The 21,854-nt window shown below is 38.9% G+C and overlaps 3 protein-coding genes and 1 long non-coding RNA gene across 10 annotated transcripts; 2 read left to right on the forward strand and 2 right to left on the reverse strand.

Moving 5' to 3' along the window:
• Window positions 1-160: 160 nt before the first annotated feature.
• Hmt-1 (ABC transporter ATP-binding protein/permease Hmt-1) lies at window positions 161-3,910 on the reverse strand. Of its 2 annotated transcripts, none has more exons than XM_064679531.1 (7): window positions 3,783-3,910; window positions 2,917-3,223; window positions 2,659-2,858; window positions 2,272-2,597; window positions 1,806-2,210; window positions 1,025-1,750; window positions 161-968 (listed from the first exon to the last, which is right to left on the reverse strand). In XM_064679531.1, the coding sequence occupies exons 2-7, from the start codon at window positions 3,211-3,213 to the stop codon at window positions 316-318; spliced, it is 2,607 nt and encodes an 868-aa protein (XP_064535601.1). In that variant the 5' UTR covers window positions 3,214-3,223; window positions 3,783-3,910; the 3' UTR covers window positions 161-315. The 2 variants fall into 2 exon arrangements, with proteins under 2 accessions (XP_064535601.1, XP_064535600.1); XM_064679530.1 differs by lacking the exon at window positions 3,783-3,910 and adding an exon at window positions 3,282-3,300.
• Window positions 3,911-4,189: 279 nt separating this feature from the next.
• On the reverse strand, window positions 4,190-20,589 carry LOC135426544 (atrial natriuretic peptide receptor 1). 2 transcript variants are annotated; one of them, XM_064679658.1, is made up of 8 exons: window positions 19,367-20,564; window positions 15,280-15,394; window positions 12,067-12,211; window positions 10,202-10,628; window positions 9,130-9,858; window positions 8,896-9,060; window positions 7,301-7,481; window positions 4,190-6,545 (listed from the first exon to the last, which is right to left on the reverse strand). In XM_064679658.1, exons 1-8 carry the CDS (start codon window positions 20,304-20,306, stop codon window positions 4,853-4,855), a joined length of 4,395 nt encoding a protein of 1,464 aa, XP_064535728.1. In that variant the 5' UTR covers window positions 20,307-20,564; the 3' UTR covers window positions 4,190-4,852. The 2 variants fall into 2 exon arrangements, with proteins under 2 accessions (XP_064535728.1, XP_064535729.1); XM_064679659.1 differs by lacking the exon at window positions 7,301-7,481 and having other exon boundaries at window positions 6,366-6,545; window positions 19,367-20,589.
• On the forward strand, window positions 7,522-8,344 carry LOC135426547 (uncharacterized). 2 transcript variants are annotated; one of them, XM_064679662.1, is made up of 2 exons: window positions 7,522-7,919; window positions 7,986-8,344. In XM_064679662.1, exons 1-2 carry the CDS (start codon window positions 7,670-7,672, stop codon window positions 8,279-8,281), a joined length of 546 nt encoding a protein of 181 aa, XP_064535732.1. In that variant the 5' UTR covers window positions 7,522-7,669; the 3' UTR covers window positions 8,282-8,344. The 2 variants fall into 2 exon arrangements, with proteins under 2 accessions (XP_064535732.1, XP_064535731.1); XM_064679661.1 differs by having other exon boundaries at window positions 7,531-7,919; window positions 7,977-8,344.
• On the forward strand, window positions 8,929-11,167 carry LOC135426548 (uncharacterized). 4 transcript variants are annotated; one of them, XR_010435916.1, is made up of 4 exons: window positions 8,929-9,066; window positions 9,138-9,410; window positions 9,503-9,899; window positions 10,183-11,167. It is a non-coding gene; the product is annotated as an uncharacterized LOC135426548 (long non-coding RNA). The 4 variants fall into 4 exon arrangements; XR_010435914.1 differs by having other exon boundaries at window positions 8,930-9,066; window positions 9,141-9,410; XR_010435917.1 differs by having other exon boundaries at window positions 8,930-9,066; window positions 9,141-9,410; window positions 9,503-9,887.
• Window positions 20,590-21,854: the final 1,265 nt, after the last annotated feature.

The raw sequence follows: 21,854 nt of genomic DNA on the forward strand, positions 1-21,854 counted from the left end.
GTTTCGCACTCGAACTGAGGCTGGCTCAGTTTCAACGCCTATGCTCAGGCCTTGCCGGAGGCTCTTGCTGATAAGCGACAGTCTCAGCAGCTAAGAGCGGCTCTCCCGCAGTTGCTCTTTCAAAGGGCAACAACTAGCTAGCAAGAGAAAGCTTCAGAAATTTATAAAAACTATAATTATATTTTATTATTACAATAAAGTAGACAAGAACTAGGAATCAGACAAGCTGCCCATTCACAACAAGTACCACAAAAAATACATGTAACAAAAGTAATCGAATTAAGGCCTTAGATCTACATTTCATACTGCCTATTCCTAACGTGCGCCTGTATGCCCATGTCCAGATCTAAAGAGCGCGCCACCTTCTGCCTCAGACTGCGGCTTTGGGCGTTCCGCTGTTCCAGTCGTACCAGCAGCAGCAGCAGAACCACCAGCTGAAATTGACTCGGAGCTCTCAGCTGCGTTCTTTTCGGCATCTAAGTTCTTCAGTTGCTGCTGCCACATATCCGCATAGATGCCGTCGTCTAGTTGCAGCAGCTGCTCGTGCTTGCCACGCTCAACAATGCTGCCCTCCTTCAGTACCAATATCTCATCTGCGTGTATAATAGTGGACAGACGATGCGCAACAATAATTGTTGTGCGATTGGCACAGACACGTGCCAGTGCCGCTTGTATGTTACGTTCTGTATGCGTGTCCAACGCCGAGGTAGCCTCGTCTAGCAGGACAATAATGGGAGCTTTCAAAAGAGTTCGCGCAATGGCCACACGTTGCTTTTCGCCTCCACTTAAACGTAGTCCTCTCTCGCCCACTTTGGTCTCATATCTATCCGGAAAGCCCAAGATTCTTTCATGTATATCCGCTGAGCGCGCAGCCTCATATACTGCATCAGGACTTGCTCCGATTTTAGCATATTCAATGTTGTAGTAAATGGTGTTGTTGAAGAGTACCGTGTCTTGAGGAACAACACCTGGAAAACAAATATGTTAATTAATTGCATAAATTTTATAAATGTTTTTTGCTTACCAATCGCCTTTCGCAGACTTTCCTGTTTGACCAACTTGATATTCTGTCCATCTATCGATATGGAACCCGTTTGCACATCGTAGAAACGGAAGAGCAGACGCATAATGGTACTCTTGCCAGCCCCAGAGGGTCCTACAATGGCCACTGTCTTGCCCGCAGGTACCGTAAAGCTTATATTGCGCAACACATACTTTTCCGGCGAGTAGCCAAATGTAACATTAGAGAACTCTATGCCGCCGCCAGCTGTTAGCAGCGGTGCACAGCCAGGCGCATCCACGATTTCTTCGTCCTCACGCAGTAGATCAAACATATTTTCCATATCCACAAAATTCTTTTGTATAGCGCGGTAATAGGTGCCAAACCAGTTCAGTGGCATGTACAAATCCATGAGGTATGTGGAGAAAAGCACAAAATCACCTACCGTCAGGGTCTGATGATGCACCACCAAATACACGCACAACATCGAGCCAGCCAACAGGCCCAGGCAGAGTATAATATTTTGAGCGGTGTTGAGCATATTAAGCGTGAGCATCGAGAGGAATTCCTCCTTTTGGTACTTCAATATGGCCTCCCTGTAACAGTCTACCTCGTAGCCCTCAGCACCATAATATTTAACTGTCTCAAAGTTCAGCAACGAGTCCACACTTCGAGCACGCTGTTCATTGTCTGCGAGATTCATTCGCCTTTGGTACTGAGTGCGCCATTCCGTTATGGCAATTGTGGATGCTATTGAGAAGACAGTGTTAGAATTAGCAATAATTTCAAGTTGGATCTGACCTACCTATATACAAAAACATGGTTAAGAACACAATCAAGCCAAACCACCAGTTGAAGGCATAAATGAAAAACACGACAGCCACAATCAGATCGAGTATGGTAGGCGTTATGGAGAATACAATATAGTTAAGCAGATTGTTAATTGAATCTGTGCCGCGATCCATTATACGTAGCACCTCGCCTGTCTTGCGCTGCAGATGCCATCTTAAGGATAGCTGATGCAAATGTCGGAACAGATCAATCTCAATCTCGCGCGTTGTGTACTGCTGTACGCGAATCCAAAGGAAAGTACGCAGATTATTAAACAAGCCCATGCCGCCAGTGCCACCGCCCTGAAGAAACGATAGAGCCACATAAATAAGCACAAAGTCCCAGCGAAAATCGATGGGCTCGATGGTCAGGCTGTCAACTGAAGGGAGAGAGATTAGAGATTATTCACGCCACATGTGATAACTGGAAACATGACCTACCCAACAGCTTGCGATAAATGGGCAGAAACAGTTTGATAACGCGACCGGCGACTAGCAACAATATGCACACAGCCACTGCGCATTGTAGCATCATGTCCTTTTTCGGCCACAGATATGGAAATAGGGTGCGCAGTTTGCGCCATCCGTTGCGAAATGCAGAGCCGGTTGGTATACTACCAGCTGAATCGCTCGATGAGTCGTTCTCTAGACGATGGTGCGGATTAAAGGGAGCCATAATGCCGGGCGCTTTCAGGCCCAACACGAAAATGAGCAGCGAGCACAGGAAACGGGTAACAAACATTCCCATCTCAATATCATCTTTGTTACTGTAGAGTAATATATGGATTAGATTAAGCATTAAGTACAACAGGTACTAGACAAACGCACTTCTTTAAATGGAACCACCAGTCCTCGTGGTCCAAATTGACAATCGCTAGCGCTTCATTAATCAATGCCAAAGTCCAGAAGAGCAGCAAAATAAGGCCGTGTCCACGAGTCGGCACTGAGGGCAGCTGATAATGACGCTCCTTGACTATGAGGCATATACAAAATGGATACGAAAAACACACAACGCATGTGTAAAATATCTGCAATGGAAGTGAAATGAAAAATGTTCTGCTAAATAATGGTTATGTCAATACTCACCATATAACCATAAACTGCACCGTCAGGATAGATGCGAGCGTTCAGGAAAAAACGCAACAGCGCCAGCACCGGCACAAGGAGGAGAAGAAACAATTGCAGTGCATACAGACGGGACTTGGTTATCTGAGTGGGATCCGTGGGTGTAGCATATTTGCGATACATGAGCAGTTGTATGCCGCCAAAGAGAAGGAGGAAGCCGCCACAGACGGCTGGACCCACTGTGTCCATAAAACAGTGCGAAATTCCATGCTTAGTCCAAATCTCGTTGAACGTCACGTTCGGCGGACAGTACAACATTTTGTGTGCCCTGCGGTTATTCAGATGCTATTTTTTTTAATAAATTAGGTACACAGTTCGATTAAGACCTTAAACTACTCATGATAATTACACAAAAGGCGTGCGCAAAAAGTGATAATTATTATACGATAAGCGAGTCGGGTGCAGACAATGATAAAAAAAAACTGGAAATAAATTTTGTGACATAGGAAAGTGAGTGACTACTTGTATTTAGACAAAAAGCTGTTCTATTTGTCCGTGCTATTCAAGCACATAGTATATGATATTATTTTTAACATAAATAATTGTGCGGCATCGTTTTATTTTAATGCGCATCTATTTTCCGGCTAGTTTGTATTTCACAATAACATGTCAAAGACAAAAATCACCGTAATTATCAGTAAAAAAAAAGACGTTTTACATACATTTTGTGGGCAGACTACCAAAATTGTATCCACAAAGTTCAAAACAAAAGTTGCAAATCATTCATTGATAATTTGCATTGTTAATTATGCAATTCCTTTTTCATTGTTTTTTAATATCACTCATGAAAACTGTGATTTACATGCTAAAATTCACAATTTCTTTACCTTTACTTACGCTGCTGCGTAGGATTTGATTATTATTAATATAGTAGTTCGGTTTAAGCAATTGTTCAATGTACATTAAGCAGCTGGGCTTCTATTTACATGTTTTTACTCAAAACGGCACTTAAGACTCAAAATGGCACTGTTTTACTCAATTGGGACTGTTAAGAGTTAGATATCGCAAAGTAATCGGGGATAAACGCGGATTCAGTTTTTAAAAATCGTTTTATATTTAGTTTGTAGTTTTACATTTATTCAAAGCATTTTATGTATTACATTTTTATTAGCATAAAATATTAGACTTATTTAAAATATCATATGTACATTTAAATCTTTTTAGATATTTGAATATACTTCGGCTTAACGATAAAGTTGATTCTTACCTTTTTGTTGATACCCATAAACAGAAATTTAATTGTTTTAAATAAATATTAATTTTATTTCTTTAAAGAAACTGGGCTTTTAATACTTTATAATGACATTTATAATTAATTAGATCAATAGTAATCAGGATCCGTAATTTTTGCACTTAAATCTGTTTTAATGATTTCTTTTTGTTTTGTTTTTCTTCTGAGCGCCTGGAACGAATCCATTGAAGTAGAACGTACATTTGAACAATTCGTTTAAAACTTTAAACTTTACGGAATTGTAGTTTTAAATAATTCACTAATTATATTTAAGCTTTTTACACTACATGCGCAAAATTTTAAACATTACATTTTCTAATTTGAGTTTCTCACAGTTACGCTAAGGTCTGCTCTTTTAGATCTACATTTTTAATTTTTGTAGTACCTTATATTGTGGGTTTCGTGAACTAATGTATACAGTTTTAAATTTAAGGACCATCCAATAGAAGTTGAGAATATATATTAAGTGTGCTGAAATGGTCGGTATAGTACTGGCTACAAATGTACACGTTTCAATTGGCTATCAACTAAATTGTTCAACTTGGATTTAACTTATATATCACAAACAAGTACATTTAATATGCATCATTACGAGTAGGTACTAGAGATGGGCCATTGGGCCGGAAAGTTTGCCGTCGACGGCGCAATAAGTCTCTAAGCTTAAAGTTACGAGTTGATTTTAGCCAGGAGTGGCTGCGTCACGGCGCCACTAGTGGCACCACGCGCCGTCACAAGTGGCCTTGGACACTCTTCTGCCAAAGAGTGGTCATGTCCGTGAACATTCGAGACAGTTGGTGGCTTGCAGAGAAGCTGCTTATAGTTTTTGACTAGATAGCCATACGGATCGTCACTGCTTAGATTTGGAATGTTTTGATTACAGCAGCTGCTACCGCTGCGCTCCAAATTGAGCCCCGCCGAGGCGGGCAGCGGTGGTGTCATGTTGTTAAGCAGTGGCGTCTCATCGCAATCGGCAAACTTAATCCGCTGTCCGCTGCCCGTGCTGCCAGTTTCTGGCGTGTCGGAGGCATCGGTGCGGCTGCTCTTCAACAATGTTGAGATCGTGGGGGATGGCTTCAGACGACTCCTAGCCTGCGGCGCAGGCTGCAGAATGCCGATCAGATTGGAATTGGAGTTGGAGTGTGCATGTTGGCCGTGGTTACTGTGGTGATTCTTGAGCGTACCGCTCAGTGGAAGACGAAAATTGGCCAGCTCCCAGCAATCGGTTGTAGCTGCATCCGAGCTGGTTCCACCTTCCTCCATGCTGCGAAGCGAGCGACTGCTAAAGATATCACATGGCTGCTGTTGCTGTTGTTCAGCAGCCAAATAGTAATTGTTGGGCTCAGTCTTTTGATTCGGATTATGCTCAAAGCAGCTGCCATTTAGCTTGGGCGAACTGGAGCTAATCTTGCGCTTAGCCCGAAGATCGGGTGAGGCTTCCTTCTCAGCAGCGGGCAGAGCTATTGTCGGCACTGCCGCTGCCAATGTGCCTATAACGGCCAGCTCTGAGTATTGTTTGTAGAAGGTGTGCGACTGACGCTGCGGTTGCTTGAGTGACGAGCGTCTCGTTAGCATCAGCTTGTTGGCAGATGTGTTTGCATCCGGCTTGGGCACCTCGCCCTCGAGCCAATACGTCATCATTTCTCCCTTACCCTTCATAGGCACCAGGCCACGTCGCGTCGTCAGAAAGCTGCCAAACTCGTCCAGCGCCAACTTGGTCGTTTCGCTTATGTGTATTTTCAGTGCCTCACCATTAGACTCCATGCGGGAGGCGGTGTTCACAGTGTCGCCAAACAGACAATAACGCGGCATCTTCTGGCCCACAACACCGGCTACACATGGGCCCGTGTGCAGCCCGATCCGCAACTTCAATCGATCGTCGGGTCTGTGGTGTATCCGAAAGTTATGCACCGCCTCGAGCAGTGCCAAAGCCAGGCGCGCAATTTCACGAGCGTGGTAGTTCTCATTGCGTATGGGCAGACCGGATACCACCATGTATGCATCGCCAATGGTCTCCACTTTGTACACGTCAAAGTTCTCCACAATCGAGTCGAAGCAGGTATAGAGATCGTTAAGGAACTGAACTACTTGCATGGGTGTGCTCTCTGCCGAAATAGCCGTGAAGCCGACAATGTCGCTGAAGTAGATGGTCACCTGGTCAAAGGTCTCGGCCACCACTGGCTGACCACTAATCAATTGAGCAGCAACGCTCTGGGGCAGCAACTGATAAAGCAGCTTCTCGCACTTTTTCTTTTCCTCGAGATAGTCTTGAGTTCGCTCTTCGACGAGCTCCTCCAGGTTGTTGGCATACATTTCCATGCGTTTCAGCAGATTATCCACAATATTTCCAGTCTCGTTGTCCCTGCGGGCGCATATAAAAGTTTAATAATTTTAATTTAATTTGGTATTGTTTACTAAATCTTTTTATATCCTACTAGCGGGTATACCCCGTCCTTGCCCGTGGCACGTATAAAATAAATTCTCTCAAAGATCTTTAAAAATTAGTTTTTAACCGATCGGACGGTAATAAAAAAAAACTTTCATATAACCATTTTTTGCTAATTATCAAGTGCTGCAGGTGAAAATTCCCTAATCGCTGAAACGATTATTCATTAAGATTTTATGTTGAACTTTCAAAATAAGTTTGATGCAAATCGGACACAAACTAAAGCTTCGCCCATAAAATCGTTGAATCGCATTTCTACCGAAGAAGTTTGGATTCTGCGAAGAGTGTGAAACACGTCTCAAATGATTTTTCATATAGATCTTTGGAAATGAATTTGAGCGCGAAACGTCACCCACCATATCTTTGACCTCCATATCCACCAAGGAGGAACGTATTTTTCCAAAAGTGTGAAACACCCTTCAAATGAGTTTGAACAAAGATCCTTGAAAATGAGTTTGAGGCTGACCGGATGGTGAACAAAAAAGTTTCATACAAACGTTTTTCGCGCTTAGGTGTACAAAATTAATTCTATTTATGTTTACAAAATGTGACAACAATCAACCTCGGTTCACAGATGTTCAAAAAGAACTGAGCCACCGATAATTTTTGTTGGACTTTTGTCATTGTTAAAAATACGACTTTAGATTATAAGTTGGTAAGGATAGTCTCACTTGTTGAACTTCCTTATCATAGACTTGAGCGTATTGAAGTCGGGCCGCTCCAGCAGATCCTCGGCCCAGCAGCGTCTTATGATGCCAATAACGTCCGCCTTAGTATCACCGCACGGATCCAGCTCTGGACGGAAGGGCTTATTCAGTTGCGGTTGATAGTTCTTAACCAGCTCAACGATCTCTGGAATAAGTACATATATAGACCGCTCTGCATTATAATTCAGTCAAATTTTTGTAAAAATTGTAAATTGTAAGTTATTTGTTTGTGTTTCAGTTCAAGGACTAAACCGAATATAATGCCAAATAGGCCACTAAAATCGCACACCGACACACGCACAAACACACATAAACATACATTTCAATTTTAATATGTACTCGAACACACAACATTTGGCACTTATTTGCCCCTATATGATGACCAGGTATACAGTCAGGCAGCAATTGACGGATGGACAATATAATGGCAGACCTGGTGTCTGGCACCACGATGCTAGGAATTGCCTGATCGTGGCATTCTATTGTGAGCGTGAGGTCCAGGCGGAAGTTAAGATATTCAACCTGTTAATGCGCAGTTCTAGGAAAACTGAAAGCATTGACTTTGAGAAGAATCGCCCAAGAGGTTAGTCAATACGTGGCTTTCAGGACTTTCAAGGATTATGCCTAAGTTCCTTTTTAGGGTCCACAGATGCTGAGGTTATATTTGGAGATTGTGATTGTGAAAAGATGCTTTGCGACGGGGATTTATGCAAATGCGGCTGGGATAAGTCACGCATCGACTGGCTGTGGGAATTGGAGCGCCGGCAACAGTCTTGGCTGAATGAGAGCCAGAGATCAACACCTCCAACCGCTCAAAGAGTGAAAAGGCCGGTAAGAGAGCCTCAAAATAATATTGGCTGCTGGAAATGGCTGCGTCTTAATTGTGGCTGTGTCTCAGATACCGAAAGCTTTGATTTGCCCTATCGCAGTAGCACTTGTTTATGAGTTATAGTTGATATCATTTTGTATAATTTTCCACTAAATTAAAAACATAAAACTTTGTGTCAATTCATTTGCTCTTCACTTCGCTTTAGCCTCATGAAAATCAAATCAAAATGTTGTAAATCATCAAATGCAATTTTTTAAAATATTTACAAAACATAAAAAAAGATTTAGGTTCCAAAATAATGATCTCGATTTTTTCAAACCGAAATATTTTGTAGCCACATCCGAATTGCAACTCCTAAATCTTGCAAAACTTTTTTGTTTATATTTCGAAAAGAGTTTCCCAAATCAAATTATAATAAATATTTTGTTTTACAAACTGAGTAAATTTAGACTTAAGTGTAATTTTCTGAAATACTTTACAATATTGAGGCTTTTTTAAATTATTCGAGATTTTTGTGCGATGTCGCATTTAGAGCGACTGTTTAAAATTTGTTAGTACATTCTGCTTATTGGGTATATTTCCTGCTCCCAGAACGTTAAAAGGGGAAAAAGTTATGCAAAAAAAGGAAACACATTACAAATGATATACACCTTGGAACAACCCATTTTTATCGATTTCTAATGATTTCAAATGTTAACAAATTCTATGCGAATAGCCAGTTGTTGCATACCTTGAGGAGTCTTCTCATGGGCACACTTGCCCAGATAGAAGGGTCCCTGCCGTGTGGTTATCTCATGCACTATGATCCCAAATGAATATACATCGCCCTTCTGTGTGCCTTCAGGAGCCCGCTGATTTTCCAGCCGCAACAGTTCAGGCGCGGTCCAAAGGCGCTCTGCAGGTAGGAATGATTTCATATGATTGATGTATATATTGGACGCCAGCTGTGGGCCAGCCCACTTACTTTTCCAGTAGGCATGGCTATTGCAGTTTTCAATATCGCTTTCGACATCATGATGGGTGCGCCGCAGGCTATGCAGCCCAAAGTCGGTGATCTTGAGCACAAAACGTGAGTCCACCACGCAATTGGAGGACTTAAGATTGCCGTGGGAGCGTATATCAGAGCTGTGTAGAAACTGCATGCCCCGCACAATATCATGCATTAGCGACAGCTTGAACATCCAGTCCAGCTGAAACTGCTCGTTCTCTAGTATATCCTGCAGCGAACCCTTGGGACAGTATTCGGTAAGCAGAAAACTGCGACGCTGATCCAGGCAGGCGCCGTAGAACTTGACCAAGTGATCATGCTGCAAATCCTTCATGCGCTTCAATTCCAGCATTAGACTGCGCGACAGTATACCCTGAACATTTTCCAACTCGATGGGCTTGATAGCCACCTTGCTTTTCCTGTACATGCCCACGGGTATGAAGATCTGACGGTCCCCATTTATGGAGCCCATGTCCTCCGACATGAGCGTCAGCTGGGAGCTCTGCTTGACTAGCGAGTGAAAGGAGCCGCGCATGCCATGATCTGCAGCATCCCGAAACATAACATCCTCCAATGAAACCTTCCAGCTCATTGAATTGATCTCGGCCTCGGCAATATAATGTCGATAGCCGAAGAAGAAGCATACGGCCATAACGATTACCATTATGCCAAGAACGATCGAAAGAATGGCATAGCCAGGCAGGGCTAGAAAAGATGAGAGCATTGGGAAAAAAGTAACGAAATCGGTAGCTATTATTATTATATGTTTTTTTTTTTTTAATTTTTTCATAACATCGTAAATATAATTTTTTTTTTGAGATAACAAGTGTTTGCTAGTTCATGTGTAGGTATTCATAAAAAAATGTTTTTCTGTATTTGAACCCGTATCCTTCTTTTAGTGTGGAATGAAGGATACTGGTTCGAACTCGAGAAAGTCAGTTTTATGTTAAAGCCAAAGGCCTCATTTTTGTTTTATAATTGATGTAAGAAAAGTCAACGGAGTAATATCCAAAAATTACTTTATTATAGATCGAATATTTTTACTTACAATTGTCCGGGCATAGCGAACCATCGTAACCACAGATTGGACGATCGGGTGGCGCCTGTTCACGACCACCAGCCCAATGTATTTCCTTTTCCGATGCAAACTCCAGACGATTGTGCAGGAAATGCGCGACAATCTCAAATCTGCCAGTGCTGGGATTCATGTCTAGCAGAGAATATGCCGAGATGCGATCTCCATTCGAGTCGATGGTCACGTTCCCAGTAATGCCCGTGAAGCTGCGGTTCCACATGCGTCGCACCATATCGGTGCCATTGATGGGTCTTGTAAGCATGCTGGGATCTTCACGGATGCTATCATTGAGAGCGTTCGCGTAGAGGAGGACGCCATCAAAGAAGGAGGTAACAAATGCCGAAATTGGTTCATTCTCGCTGAATGTGTAATTGTATTTTGCCGAGGCGATGTCTTTGATCTGTAAATGGAGTGCACAGCACATTAATCACAGGCAGAAGTAGTTCCACTTATCTGCGTGTTCTAGCCCTGGCTATCTGCGAAATGCTGTTGTTTTCATTGCTTTGGCACCCGTGAAATTCAATTACAACCACGCCGACAACAAATCCCAATGGCAAAGGCAACGCCAACTACTACATCGACGAGAATTTGCCAGAATCCGTCACACGTTTCAAGTTGTGCGCTTGGAGTCCATCAGCTTGTCGTCCAAGAGCCCCAAGGCGGCTAAGCCAGAATAGGCGAAGGAAATTTTGCCAAGGCCCGCCCACCCCACAATTTTCACAGCCGTTGGCATTGGGACAGGGAAATGCAACTGAAACCGATTTCAGAAGTATTCTCAAGCGGAGCATGCCGCATAAATCAAAGACATAACCAAACGCTAAGCCGCAGTCATGTTCCTAAACTATCGAAGTCGCGAATAGAACACTTAAGCGTTTCATCCGTAAATTGAAGATGTGCCACAATTTCAATGCAATTTCAAATATACATATATGCATAATACCTATGTAAAGTTTCATGACGATAGACGATTATGATTGTATCGACTCTACTGTTTATACAGCTAGGGTATAACATGACCCAAGCACATTACGGAAACACGTGTTCTTGTGGCCTGCTGAGTTGGTTAAGTTGCCAAAAGTTAGCTAACAAATGCTTTCAAAGGCGACGCTTGGCCCCTTCTTTCCACACTCTGTAGTCAGAAATTGTTTTAAGAGGGTATAATGTTGAAGATGATTCCATGTTGTTGTTTTTTTTTAAATGACCCCTTCAAGCCCATCTGTCTAATCGATCTTTCAAGCTAGTTTGTGTTGGTAGTTCTCTGAATATCATAAGCTGATCCCAAGTGTTTCTATATAATCACAATTTTAAAAAACAGCCCAATTTTTTGTTTAAATATCGGATAAAAACCACAGATCCCGTTTGTATTAACCGTTGTGAAGATAAAGGGACACTTTTGTATATGAATCTGCATGGAAACAAAATTAAGTGTTAGGGAACAGTCTAGCTAGTTATATGAAGGAGACTTCAGTCGAGTGAATGAAATATTCTTGCTTGTTTGTTGGCGTTGTTGCCCTTGTAATTTCCTTGTGTACCTTCAGAAATATGTTTACAATTTCACAGACTGGTAAAAACATACGTACAAGTTCGCTAGTATGGAAATGTAAAGTGTGTTGGCGCTGAGCACGTGCACTGGCATAGAGTATGCATGGGGCTCAAAACAAAAAAAATCGCCAAGAAAATAATAAAAAATAAACAACGAAGAAGAATAGTCCTCGACACGCCGAAGATAAAATACTGTAATCAGCCGCAAAGAAGAATATTAAAGACTCCATACACTGGCAATTCAGTTCCATAGCCAATGCAAATTCATTGACCGCCTTTCTGCCGCGGAGACTCACCTCATTGGAAACTTTTGTGTAGGCGTCGTCATTTGGCTGCTTCGGCGTGACAGTCAACATGGCTGTGTAGGCCTTCTTGGCGCGTTCATTGTTGAATTCGGTGTCGTTCTTATCATACCAGGGCAGCGACGTCATATATGGCACTCTGGAATAAGAAAACGGGTTGACAAAGTTATAGATGCTTCTGATGGAGAAACTTGTGCATGTGTGTATGCCAGTGTGTGTGTGCGTGTGTAAATGTACCTAATTCCTGAATCTTATCAGTTTGGTATTACAATGTGCCCCGCAGTTTGTACTGTCGCCTTATCAATGACTTTGCGTTTATTCTTTGCTCTTGTCTGATATGCGTCATAAATTATTTATTAATAGAAATCTAAATTGCAAAACGAAAAACGATTTCTATCTCTGTCCGTGTCTGTGTAATTGCACCTCCACACAGGCCGTGCCAATAAACGATATGTGGATGCTGCGGTCGAACCCATTGAAAATTGGAAAAAAGGGTATATTGGGCAAATATATATAACGGGCAGCCATGTTTGTATGTCTGCACGTCTATCATTTTATCTGTCTGTATGCTTGGGATACTACAAAGCCTAGAGATATGAAATTCCTATTACATAGTCTCTTATTTTAAAGGCACAACAAGTATAACTTTTTTCCTTGAATTCTCCCTCAATTTCCATAATATCCTATGTTGATACACTTCGTTTAACGTTTAGCACACCTTGGAGATAATAAGATGTTCAGAGCCTAGATTTGGTATGTATAGCATACGTATGGCATGTACAGATTTCGAGCATTTATTTTTTTTATTTTCCCCTGTTCTCTACACAATTAAAAAATGACCGTCCTTAAGCTTTCTAGCTTTGGGAGCTAGAGAGTGAGACTGGAATAGATTTTGATTTTAACGAAAATTTTAACTTCTCTGTTCTGGACCGTGTTAGGCAGGGTTCGTGTACGTGTTGGGCCGTGTCGTTAAAACCTGGCCCGCACCCACCTCTCAATTCAGGGCATTTGTCAGTCGGGCACTCCCGAATTTTGGTGTTCGATACACAGTGTAAGTGCATGTACGTGTTATCAGTTACAGTTTGTTTGCGTTACCAACCCAATGTCAGCTGTTTTGCGCCAAGTCAGCGGGTGACATTTCTAGCAAATCGATTATGGATGGTAAACAGATTACTTTGCCACGGGCGGAACGGCTGAATACAAATTGTGCAGCTGATTAAATTCAGAGTGTGAAAGATTTATATTGGATATTAAAAGCCGAAAGAAGATCGTATTTATCGTATTCCAAGACTGTTACTTACTAACACTGTCCGAGCAGCGACTTACAAACTGTGACTTGAGGAAATATTCAATTTTTCGATATGAAGAGGCGGGAGTGCTTGTAGTCGCAATATTTTTGACTCGATCCGTAAAATTTTAAACTTTCAATTATCTAGCTTCAATTAAGCAAAACTAATATACCCTTTCACTATGTGACGAGAGTATAGAAAGGCATAAAAATAGAATGTTTAATTGCCTAAGTGTTATATTGTATTAAGTAACTCCTAGGTTTTGAATGAATCCCTGAACCTTAAATGCAAAGCAATAATTTATCGGCTGTGGGTAACCATCAATTAAATAGAGTGTCAGGCAGCGCGTGCAATTTGGAATTTATATCAGGAAATGCATTAGTTAATGCAATAGTGCATATTTTTCGAATTTTTATTCATTCGCACACTGATTACAAGTTCACAGAGGTTATGCGATTAGCCTGCTTTTTCAAGTAGTTAACGCAAATAATAACCGAGTATTCGCTCACGTATTATTCGATTATTCGCTCACGTAAAAGAGAATCGGCCCCAGCCATCTGCCCCTTTTTCTTCTCCCATTTACTGCCGCGTAGTATGTGTTTGTACACATATATATTTATAATTTTTTTTTATTGTAAGTATACCCCAGCTCGTACATATAGGCATAAAGTATAGTACGTTTTTTCAATGGTGTAGGAGTAACAGCCAGATGAATGTAACACGCCTGACCCTAAATTGTCATTGATTAAAAAAGGAATTAAAAAAGAAGAGTTCGTAATCAGAAAATGTTTTAGTCATCTGAAACTTAAAAATTGATTTTAAAGTCTCCCTAATTTAAATATCCATTTTAATAAGTTCCCATAATTTTTAATCGAATAATAATATATTCAAAGTTAACCACTTAAATTTTCTGCACAGAAATTTTTGAACGCGAGAAAAGAAGGATATATTTAAATACTTTGTAAATTTATTTGGTTTTTGAAAATCATTTTTAAAAAAATAAAGACTGAAATGATCTTAATCGCTATAAAGTATGATGAGCGAGTCGATCTAACTAGTATGTCTCTCTCTCTGTCTGGTACGAAAAAATTAGATTTTAATGTAATTTTTAGAAATAATAAAGAGGGGTTTTATGGACATTTCAAGCTTTCATAAATATCGTTTAATAAATATAGAGTCTTATTGGAGAAGGCATTTTCCATTTGGCTGGAGCTGAGGGCAGAAGAAGCTCAAACACTGTTTATAGTGAGTAACTTAAAACTGCTGAAAGGGTATTGTGTAGTCCAGAAACTCTACTATAATGCTCTATTCGTTTCATTAAACAGCAATCCGCAAAGATAGCCTTGCAGAGAGTGGTTCACTTATATACATATAAATACAAAGAAGAGCTCATATGTGGGGGCGAGTAAGCAATGACTCAGCTAATTTAAGGTATAATAGTAGTTAGACAGCAGCTATCTGGAAGGGTGGTGTGGGAGGAGGGAGTGGGTGGTTTTGGCTAAGCATATGTGTTGACGCATTTTATTTATTTTTATATGTACTTGTCTGTATTGTTTGCTATCAGAGTTAATAATGGTCAAGTCAGACATGTGTCGAAAATCGGAATTTCCTCGTTTTATAAATATACATTAATTGCTGACTGGTCACAGTGTCTTGGAAGCGCTCAAAGCTATTTTTGTTGGTAATTTTCAAAATTCATAATAACCTTGGCTAATGTGTATTATGCGCACTTTGCAAAGAATATTCAAAGTGCGCATGTTTGGCGAAGTGAAAGGCCACGAACTGTAGCTATAAATGATCAGCTTGTGTGTTTGTTGACGTTATTATAATAATAATTATTATTTTTGTTGTTGTTGCTGTTGCTGCCCCACTTGGGGAGTCATTTATATATTTATTTCAAGCTCGTACTTGTACTTACCGCGAAAATAATTCAATATTGATGAATACGTATTCGCCGCTATCGATCATATTCAACTCCTCGGCTGTCAGCATAATTTGACGTATGGACTGCGGATCGGCGCACATAATAACAACTGCAAAACAAAAAAAAAATAAACAATAAAGAAAAGGTAAATTAATAAAGAAACAAAAATGACCACAACAATTGCAAATTTCAGTTAACAGTTTCAATAACCCATCTCTTGTCAGCCCCAAGCCTGATCGCTTGTCATTAAGAATGTATTTATTTAATTGACATTTGTACGTTTTTAAAAATGTAATAAGGTAATTAGTATTATTTGTATGTGTTTTTTAATATAGGTTTTTTTTTTTTAGTTTTTGTTTTTTTTTTTTCAGTTGCTTTGACGTCAGTAGCTAATTTGGATTTACTTTCATGTTGTTAATCTGACTTAATGGCGCGTAAGTATATAAATGAATTGGCTGGAAATTGAGTCTTGCTTAACAGCAGCACATTATTCATTGCCTTGTCATAAATGTGATGAAAACTGTGATCACATGGGCTCTAGATGTTATGATCCTATAATTAATGGATTTCCCGAAACGTGTGAAGGGGAAATTAGAAACAACAGTTTTCACTGATATACATATATAGACTAGCGTGTATAACCCGGCCTTGCCCGTAGCACGTATAAAATATACGTTCTTAAAAAGCTTTGAAAATTATTTTGAAACTGATCGGACAGTAAACAAACAACTTTCACACAAACGTTTTCCGTCAGCAATTTACCACTTTTGCGGGGGGAATTCGCCAAATCGCGATTTACACGAATTCATTACATTCTTATGTAGAGCTTTAAAAATAAGTTTGAAGGAAATCGGACAAAACTTAAAACTTTACAATAAGTTTTTTTAATGCACTTTCCACCGAAGAAGTATGTATTTTGCGAAAAATGTAAAACGCGTCTCAAATGATTTTTAATGTAAATCCTTTTATATGAATTTGAGCGCGAAACGACACCCACCAAATCTTTGAACCCCATTTCCACCAAGAAGGGATGGATTTTTCGAAAAGTGTGAAACACCCCTTAAATTAATTTGAACAAAGATCTTTAACAATGAGTTTAAGGCCGATCGGATGGTAAACAAAAAAGTTTCATACAAACGTTTTTCGCGATTTTTCCACACTTTCGGGTGGAATTTCCATCATCACATAAGGTACTTCAGTGAAAATTTCTTCCTAGCTCTTACGGTTTGGTCTGTGCGTTGATCACCAATCAGTCAGTCAATAAGACAGTCAGTCAGTCAGTCAGTTAGGACAAACAGTTTTTTATATAGAGATATATTTTCATCATTTCTTCGATTAAATTTTTAGTGAATTTTCTAATCATAATATTTTTTAATTGGCATCAAAGTCAATTTCTTCAAAAATATAAGATGTAAATCTATTTGAAAACAATAACAGAGCTTGCCATTGGGCATTCAACTGGTAATTAATATCAAAATTCATATAAGCGAACAATAAATATATTTGCAACCAGCATACATTTATGGCTATTTTGTAACTGATTTAATTAAAGCTGAATGCCGCAGAGAATGCCATCAATGCCTTATAATGTGGCACTGATGCACACATGCCACAAATTGCAAACAAAGAAACATTTTTTTTTTTAAATATTTACATTTGAAATTTACGCATGTTTATTCTTTAACTTAGCCTGTTAACGCAATTGAGCAGAAAATGACAAATTAATTAATTAATTGTGTTTAGTTATCTGATCTTTTGCGGGCACAAATATTGCATCAGGCTGTTTATGCTAATATTTAATTAAATAATAACAAACAATCTTGTTTGACAATTTGTAGTGTTGCAATGTTGTAAGTGGCACGCAATTAGCTATACCACATGAAATTGCATTTTCCTCCTACTGTCTGAGGATTAGTTTAATTATTTAAGAGCCAGTCAATTTGGCAACAACCAGACGAAAAGCTCAGAACAGTAAATACCGATGCGATACACATTTGCACGCTATTTCTATACCCTATAAACAACAGAAAAGTGTTGTTCTAAATGTATGTACATTTTTAACTGATAAGAAGAGGCTTATTTATATTATATTAGCATTATATTATCATCTCTAAACATCGATTTTATTTATAATAGCTATGAAAAAAACTATTTACAAAAAGCTACATTATAGAACTATACCTAGTGTTTATTTATAAAATTTAATCAAACAACATATTTTAATTATTTTATATATTAGTTTTAAAAGAAAATAATTTAAAAGACTGGTTTACAGGTCTCTTCTAAAAACAAGCCACTTCCTGAAGTCAAATTTCCCAAAAAGGTAAATATAATAAATTCTTGATATTATATATTTATAAATATTTCCTTTCCATGTATTACCTAGACTCAGGTAATTTTAGAATTACGTACGGGGTATTCCCTTTGCATTTCCAAGCAAGGCTTGGACTTGATTTAATTATACAAAGATGCCAAAAAGTAAATTCAGATGCAATGTATATTTGTATAATATAGGCTTGCGAATGAGTCCAAGTATGAGCTGATTATTGTTGTTGCTGATGTAAATTGAATGGCCGACTTTGCTCTGTATTGAGTCATGGAGATATACATACTATACATATATGTACGCTTTTATGCTTTTATGCTTGTGTGTATATTATGATTGTGAAGCTGACAATCCAATTGAGTTCTGATAGGCGGCTTGTCATAAATTATATCATATATATATTAATAAAAAATCATGAATAAAAATAACAAATTATGCAATTAAAATGTCAACAAGTGTTTATGTCTATCTTATATAAATTATTTTACATTAACAGCTTTTATTGTACTACTGTTAAATTAATTATCACATCGTCAATAAAAATCAACGTTTATTGTACTATATACATATATATATATATATATATATATAAAGCACAAACTTGATCACTTCAAAATTCTATACATGAGAGAGCATATATTACTCTGTATATATTTAATTTCGACTCGGCCGCATTACAAATAAAAAGTTCAAAACGTAGGTCAAATGTGCAAAAGTATTCGCTGAGCCTTAAGCAAATGATATAATGAAATGAATTACATATATATTATCCGGTTCCTTATAATATTGCTTACAATTCTTTATACCTCAAATCATTTGATTAAAATACTTTGGATAACAAGTACTAAGGCAATTGACAATTCAATGGAGTCTGCCAGACTCTTGTATATTTAACGAATTCTGATATTCTATTGAAGTAAATGAATAACTCATACGTAAAAATCAAATAATTGTCAATGTAGAATATTGAGGGAATGTACAATTAGCATATATCAACCGATTGCCCTTGAACTAATGTGATATTTTTAGCTACTTTCAAATGTCGAATCTATTCTTTGTCGGCTTCTTAATGTGCTGAACTGTCCAATTCGAGTTAAGAATAAATTTGTATTTTTTTTTTTATTTCGGTATTGCCCACAAAGCCATAATTATGTTTTAATGAGCACATTATTTCTGTTGATATTGGTTTAACAATATTCGTAGATTTGTCATAAGCATACTAATAAAGAGTATTTAAAATATGTGATACACATTTGATCTAGGCAGAGGGTATTCATGTTTAACCTTATATTTGCTTAATTTAAGCTTTTGTATTCATTCAATATAAACATGAAGGGACAAGCACATATTGACACAGCTGTCGATATTTATAGACGTTAAATGGTTCAAAACACACAATACGTTTTGTTTGGGGCCTACGCCCGGCTCTACAACCAATAATACGCATAGAGTATTTTGGAGGGCCACCAACCAGTTATTGTTATTTCGAGATCAATTTTCAAATATATTTGTATACCCTGAACCATCTTTGCCTATACTCATTTGGAATGGTTATATTGTTTTTCTGCAAATGTATAAAAAAGATACCTTCCCCCATTATCCGGAGGATGTTAGAGCGCTTGTAAAAGGATCTAATTGCAAAGGTCCTTCTAGCTTTCCTTCTTCTACATAATTTGTATGGAAAAACTTACAGGTAGCACCTGCAACATAACTTAACCAAGTTGAGGAGGTATACAACCCACCAATGTCACTTACTTCTTGTCCGTAAGGCCACATTCCGGAGCAGTCGTATGATATATGCCTTGGTCCAATGCGCAGTATCGAAGCCGAGTTGATAAACCGACTCCTTCTCGATGGTGGCATGTATTGCCGCCAGACACAAGAAACACACCGAGTTGCCCTTTATTTTAGCATTCTCGTTCTGATAGATCAGGGCCGTGCGTGTCCAATTATAGGTGCTTAAAATGGCACGGACCATGTTGCCCAGATTGTTGACTTGGGCACCTTTTAGCCGGGTCAAAGTTGAGTAGCTCTCCGTCTTTTTACTGAACTCTCCAGCATTGCCTCCGGTCGTGAGTAACGGAATCTGCCAGACATCGGCATATCGGGAGATGGGCGCCAGCACATACTCGCAAGGCAGGCCAAAGATTGCGTTCATCTCCGGCCACTGTGTATAGATCTCAAAGAAGCCCAACGGTCCATACGTAGAGGAACAAAATGTGTCACGTGATATCAGTGTAATATCAATCTGAACGCCACCAACGAAACCCAAGCGTTGCACATGCGCAATGCCCAACTCCAGCACGGGCAACACCTTGGGCATGATGCAGTCGTTCTTGTTGTCCGACTCCACTGACGGCAGCAGCGCCACAAACACCAGCTGGCGACGCACCACATGCCCGCCATGATGATGATGATGATGACTGCCCTGGCTGGCGGTGCTGGGAAACTGCTGCACGAGTTGCGTTCGCTGCGATTTGTGTGCATTCCTCGTGTCGGGCACTTTAAAGCTGTGCACGTCCGTTATGGTACTGATGCTGGCCACGCCCGCAACGCTGTCCACATCGTAAAACCCGGCATACGCTGACGCTGGTCCGGCTCTCTGGCTGGGCACCAGTAGCAGGAGCAGCAGCAGCAGCAGCAGCTTCAGAAATTGTTGTCGTTCTTGTGGCTGTCGCACAATGTTGCTGGACATTCTGCGACAGCTCGTCTTAGCTGAGGCTTTCTTCGATGTGTTCGATTATCGGTTCCTCCAGCTATTTATTTAACAATTAGTTTTATTTTATTATTTTAAGTGAACATCGTTGTGGTATTGTTTTCGTACTCGAGCCTTTGGCAATCGTTACATTAAAAGCGATCTCATTATTTATGACGATTTATTTAAAATTGCATTTTCGTTTTGGTTTTTAGATATTTTTGAAAATCTCAGAGACTGCCTGCAACAACAATAGGGCAATTAGCGCAAAATTCTTAATTATTTATTTGTGTAATTGTGTTAAATTGTTATTTTATTCAGCTCTTAAGCCTTCACGTGTGCGCACTTAAATTTTATATTTGCTTGTACATTATTTTTGTTGTTTATTATTAATATTATTTATCACGAATTATTGCACTTTTAATTATAAAAACTTTTGTCTGAATAATTTGTTGACGTTGGTCGTATGCAGAATTCAGAATTTTTATTGCACTTATATTATTCTTTATTCCGTTATGTTTAAACAAATGTTAAGAGGATATAAAAGCGATTGCTTAAGAATGTTCTCAGAAGAAAAAAACCAAAAATAAAAATTTATACGAAACATATATTAATTTAAAAGTCTTTAGTGAGCTTCACACCCATCTGCTTTATGTTCTTACTGTTCTTTCTATAAAAAACACTTGCATATAGAAAATAATATACTAATTATTCTATTTTTAGCAATTATTTAGAGTACAATTGTTGAAACACCTATAGGGGTTTTATAGTTAAATTGCAAATTTTGTAAATTTAAATAAAAGAAATTAACTTTTTAAATTTGAGCAATAAATTGATTGCCAACAGCAATTTTAGCCGAGACGAAATCCGCTTAAAAAGAGAAGCACAAAGAACTTGTTCTGTTTTATATTTTTGCTGAACTTTTTATTTAAACTTTTTATTTAAAAATACAGACATTAAATTTACGAGTTGTGAAATAAAAAACACAAAAGGGCTAAAAATAAACCAGCTATGTCGTTTACAATTCTATTGACCTTCACTTTTTTTTGTTTTTTTGTTTTTTTTGTTAAACAATATACGCTGGAGAATATTTGTATTAAATACTGGCACGTATTAAAGTGGCTTACAAATTTAATAAGCTTGTAGCTGACAAATATAAAAGTGTACCCACGTCAAAAACGTATAGATCTTTGGAGAGTCCCCTGACATATGTCAGAGAATCGTGGAAACTTTTTCGAACGAATCTAATCGAAATTTGTTACAAATTAAACGGCAATTACCAAAGTAAATAATTGCCAACCGGAGCTTAACAAAATGAAGCGAATGAATTGAAAGAAGCGGTTTATTGAACCACAAATCACACCTGAGGTGTTGGCAATTTAAGGCACAAAAGAGCTCAAGTTAACTGACAAATTATAAATACAATAGATTTTATTTTTTGGATGGCAAACTGTTCCCTCATTTCGGACAATATGCTGCGAATGATAATCTACAGCTAAGTCACAAAGAGCTGCTGCTAAAAATAGCCACAAACCAAAAATGACCTCA

Source organism: Drosophila montana, unplaced genomic scaffold (genome assembly GCF_035044405.1).
Source record: "Drosophila montana isolate Dmon_TW-CO22-7 unplaced genomic scaffold, ASM3504440v1 contig_203_1, whole genome shotgun sequence".
Lineage (NCBI taxonomy): Eukaryota > Metazoa > Arthropoda > Insecta > Diptera > Drosophilidae > Drosophila > Drosophila montana.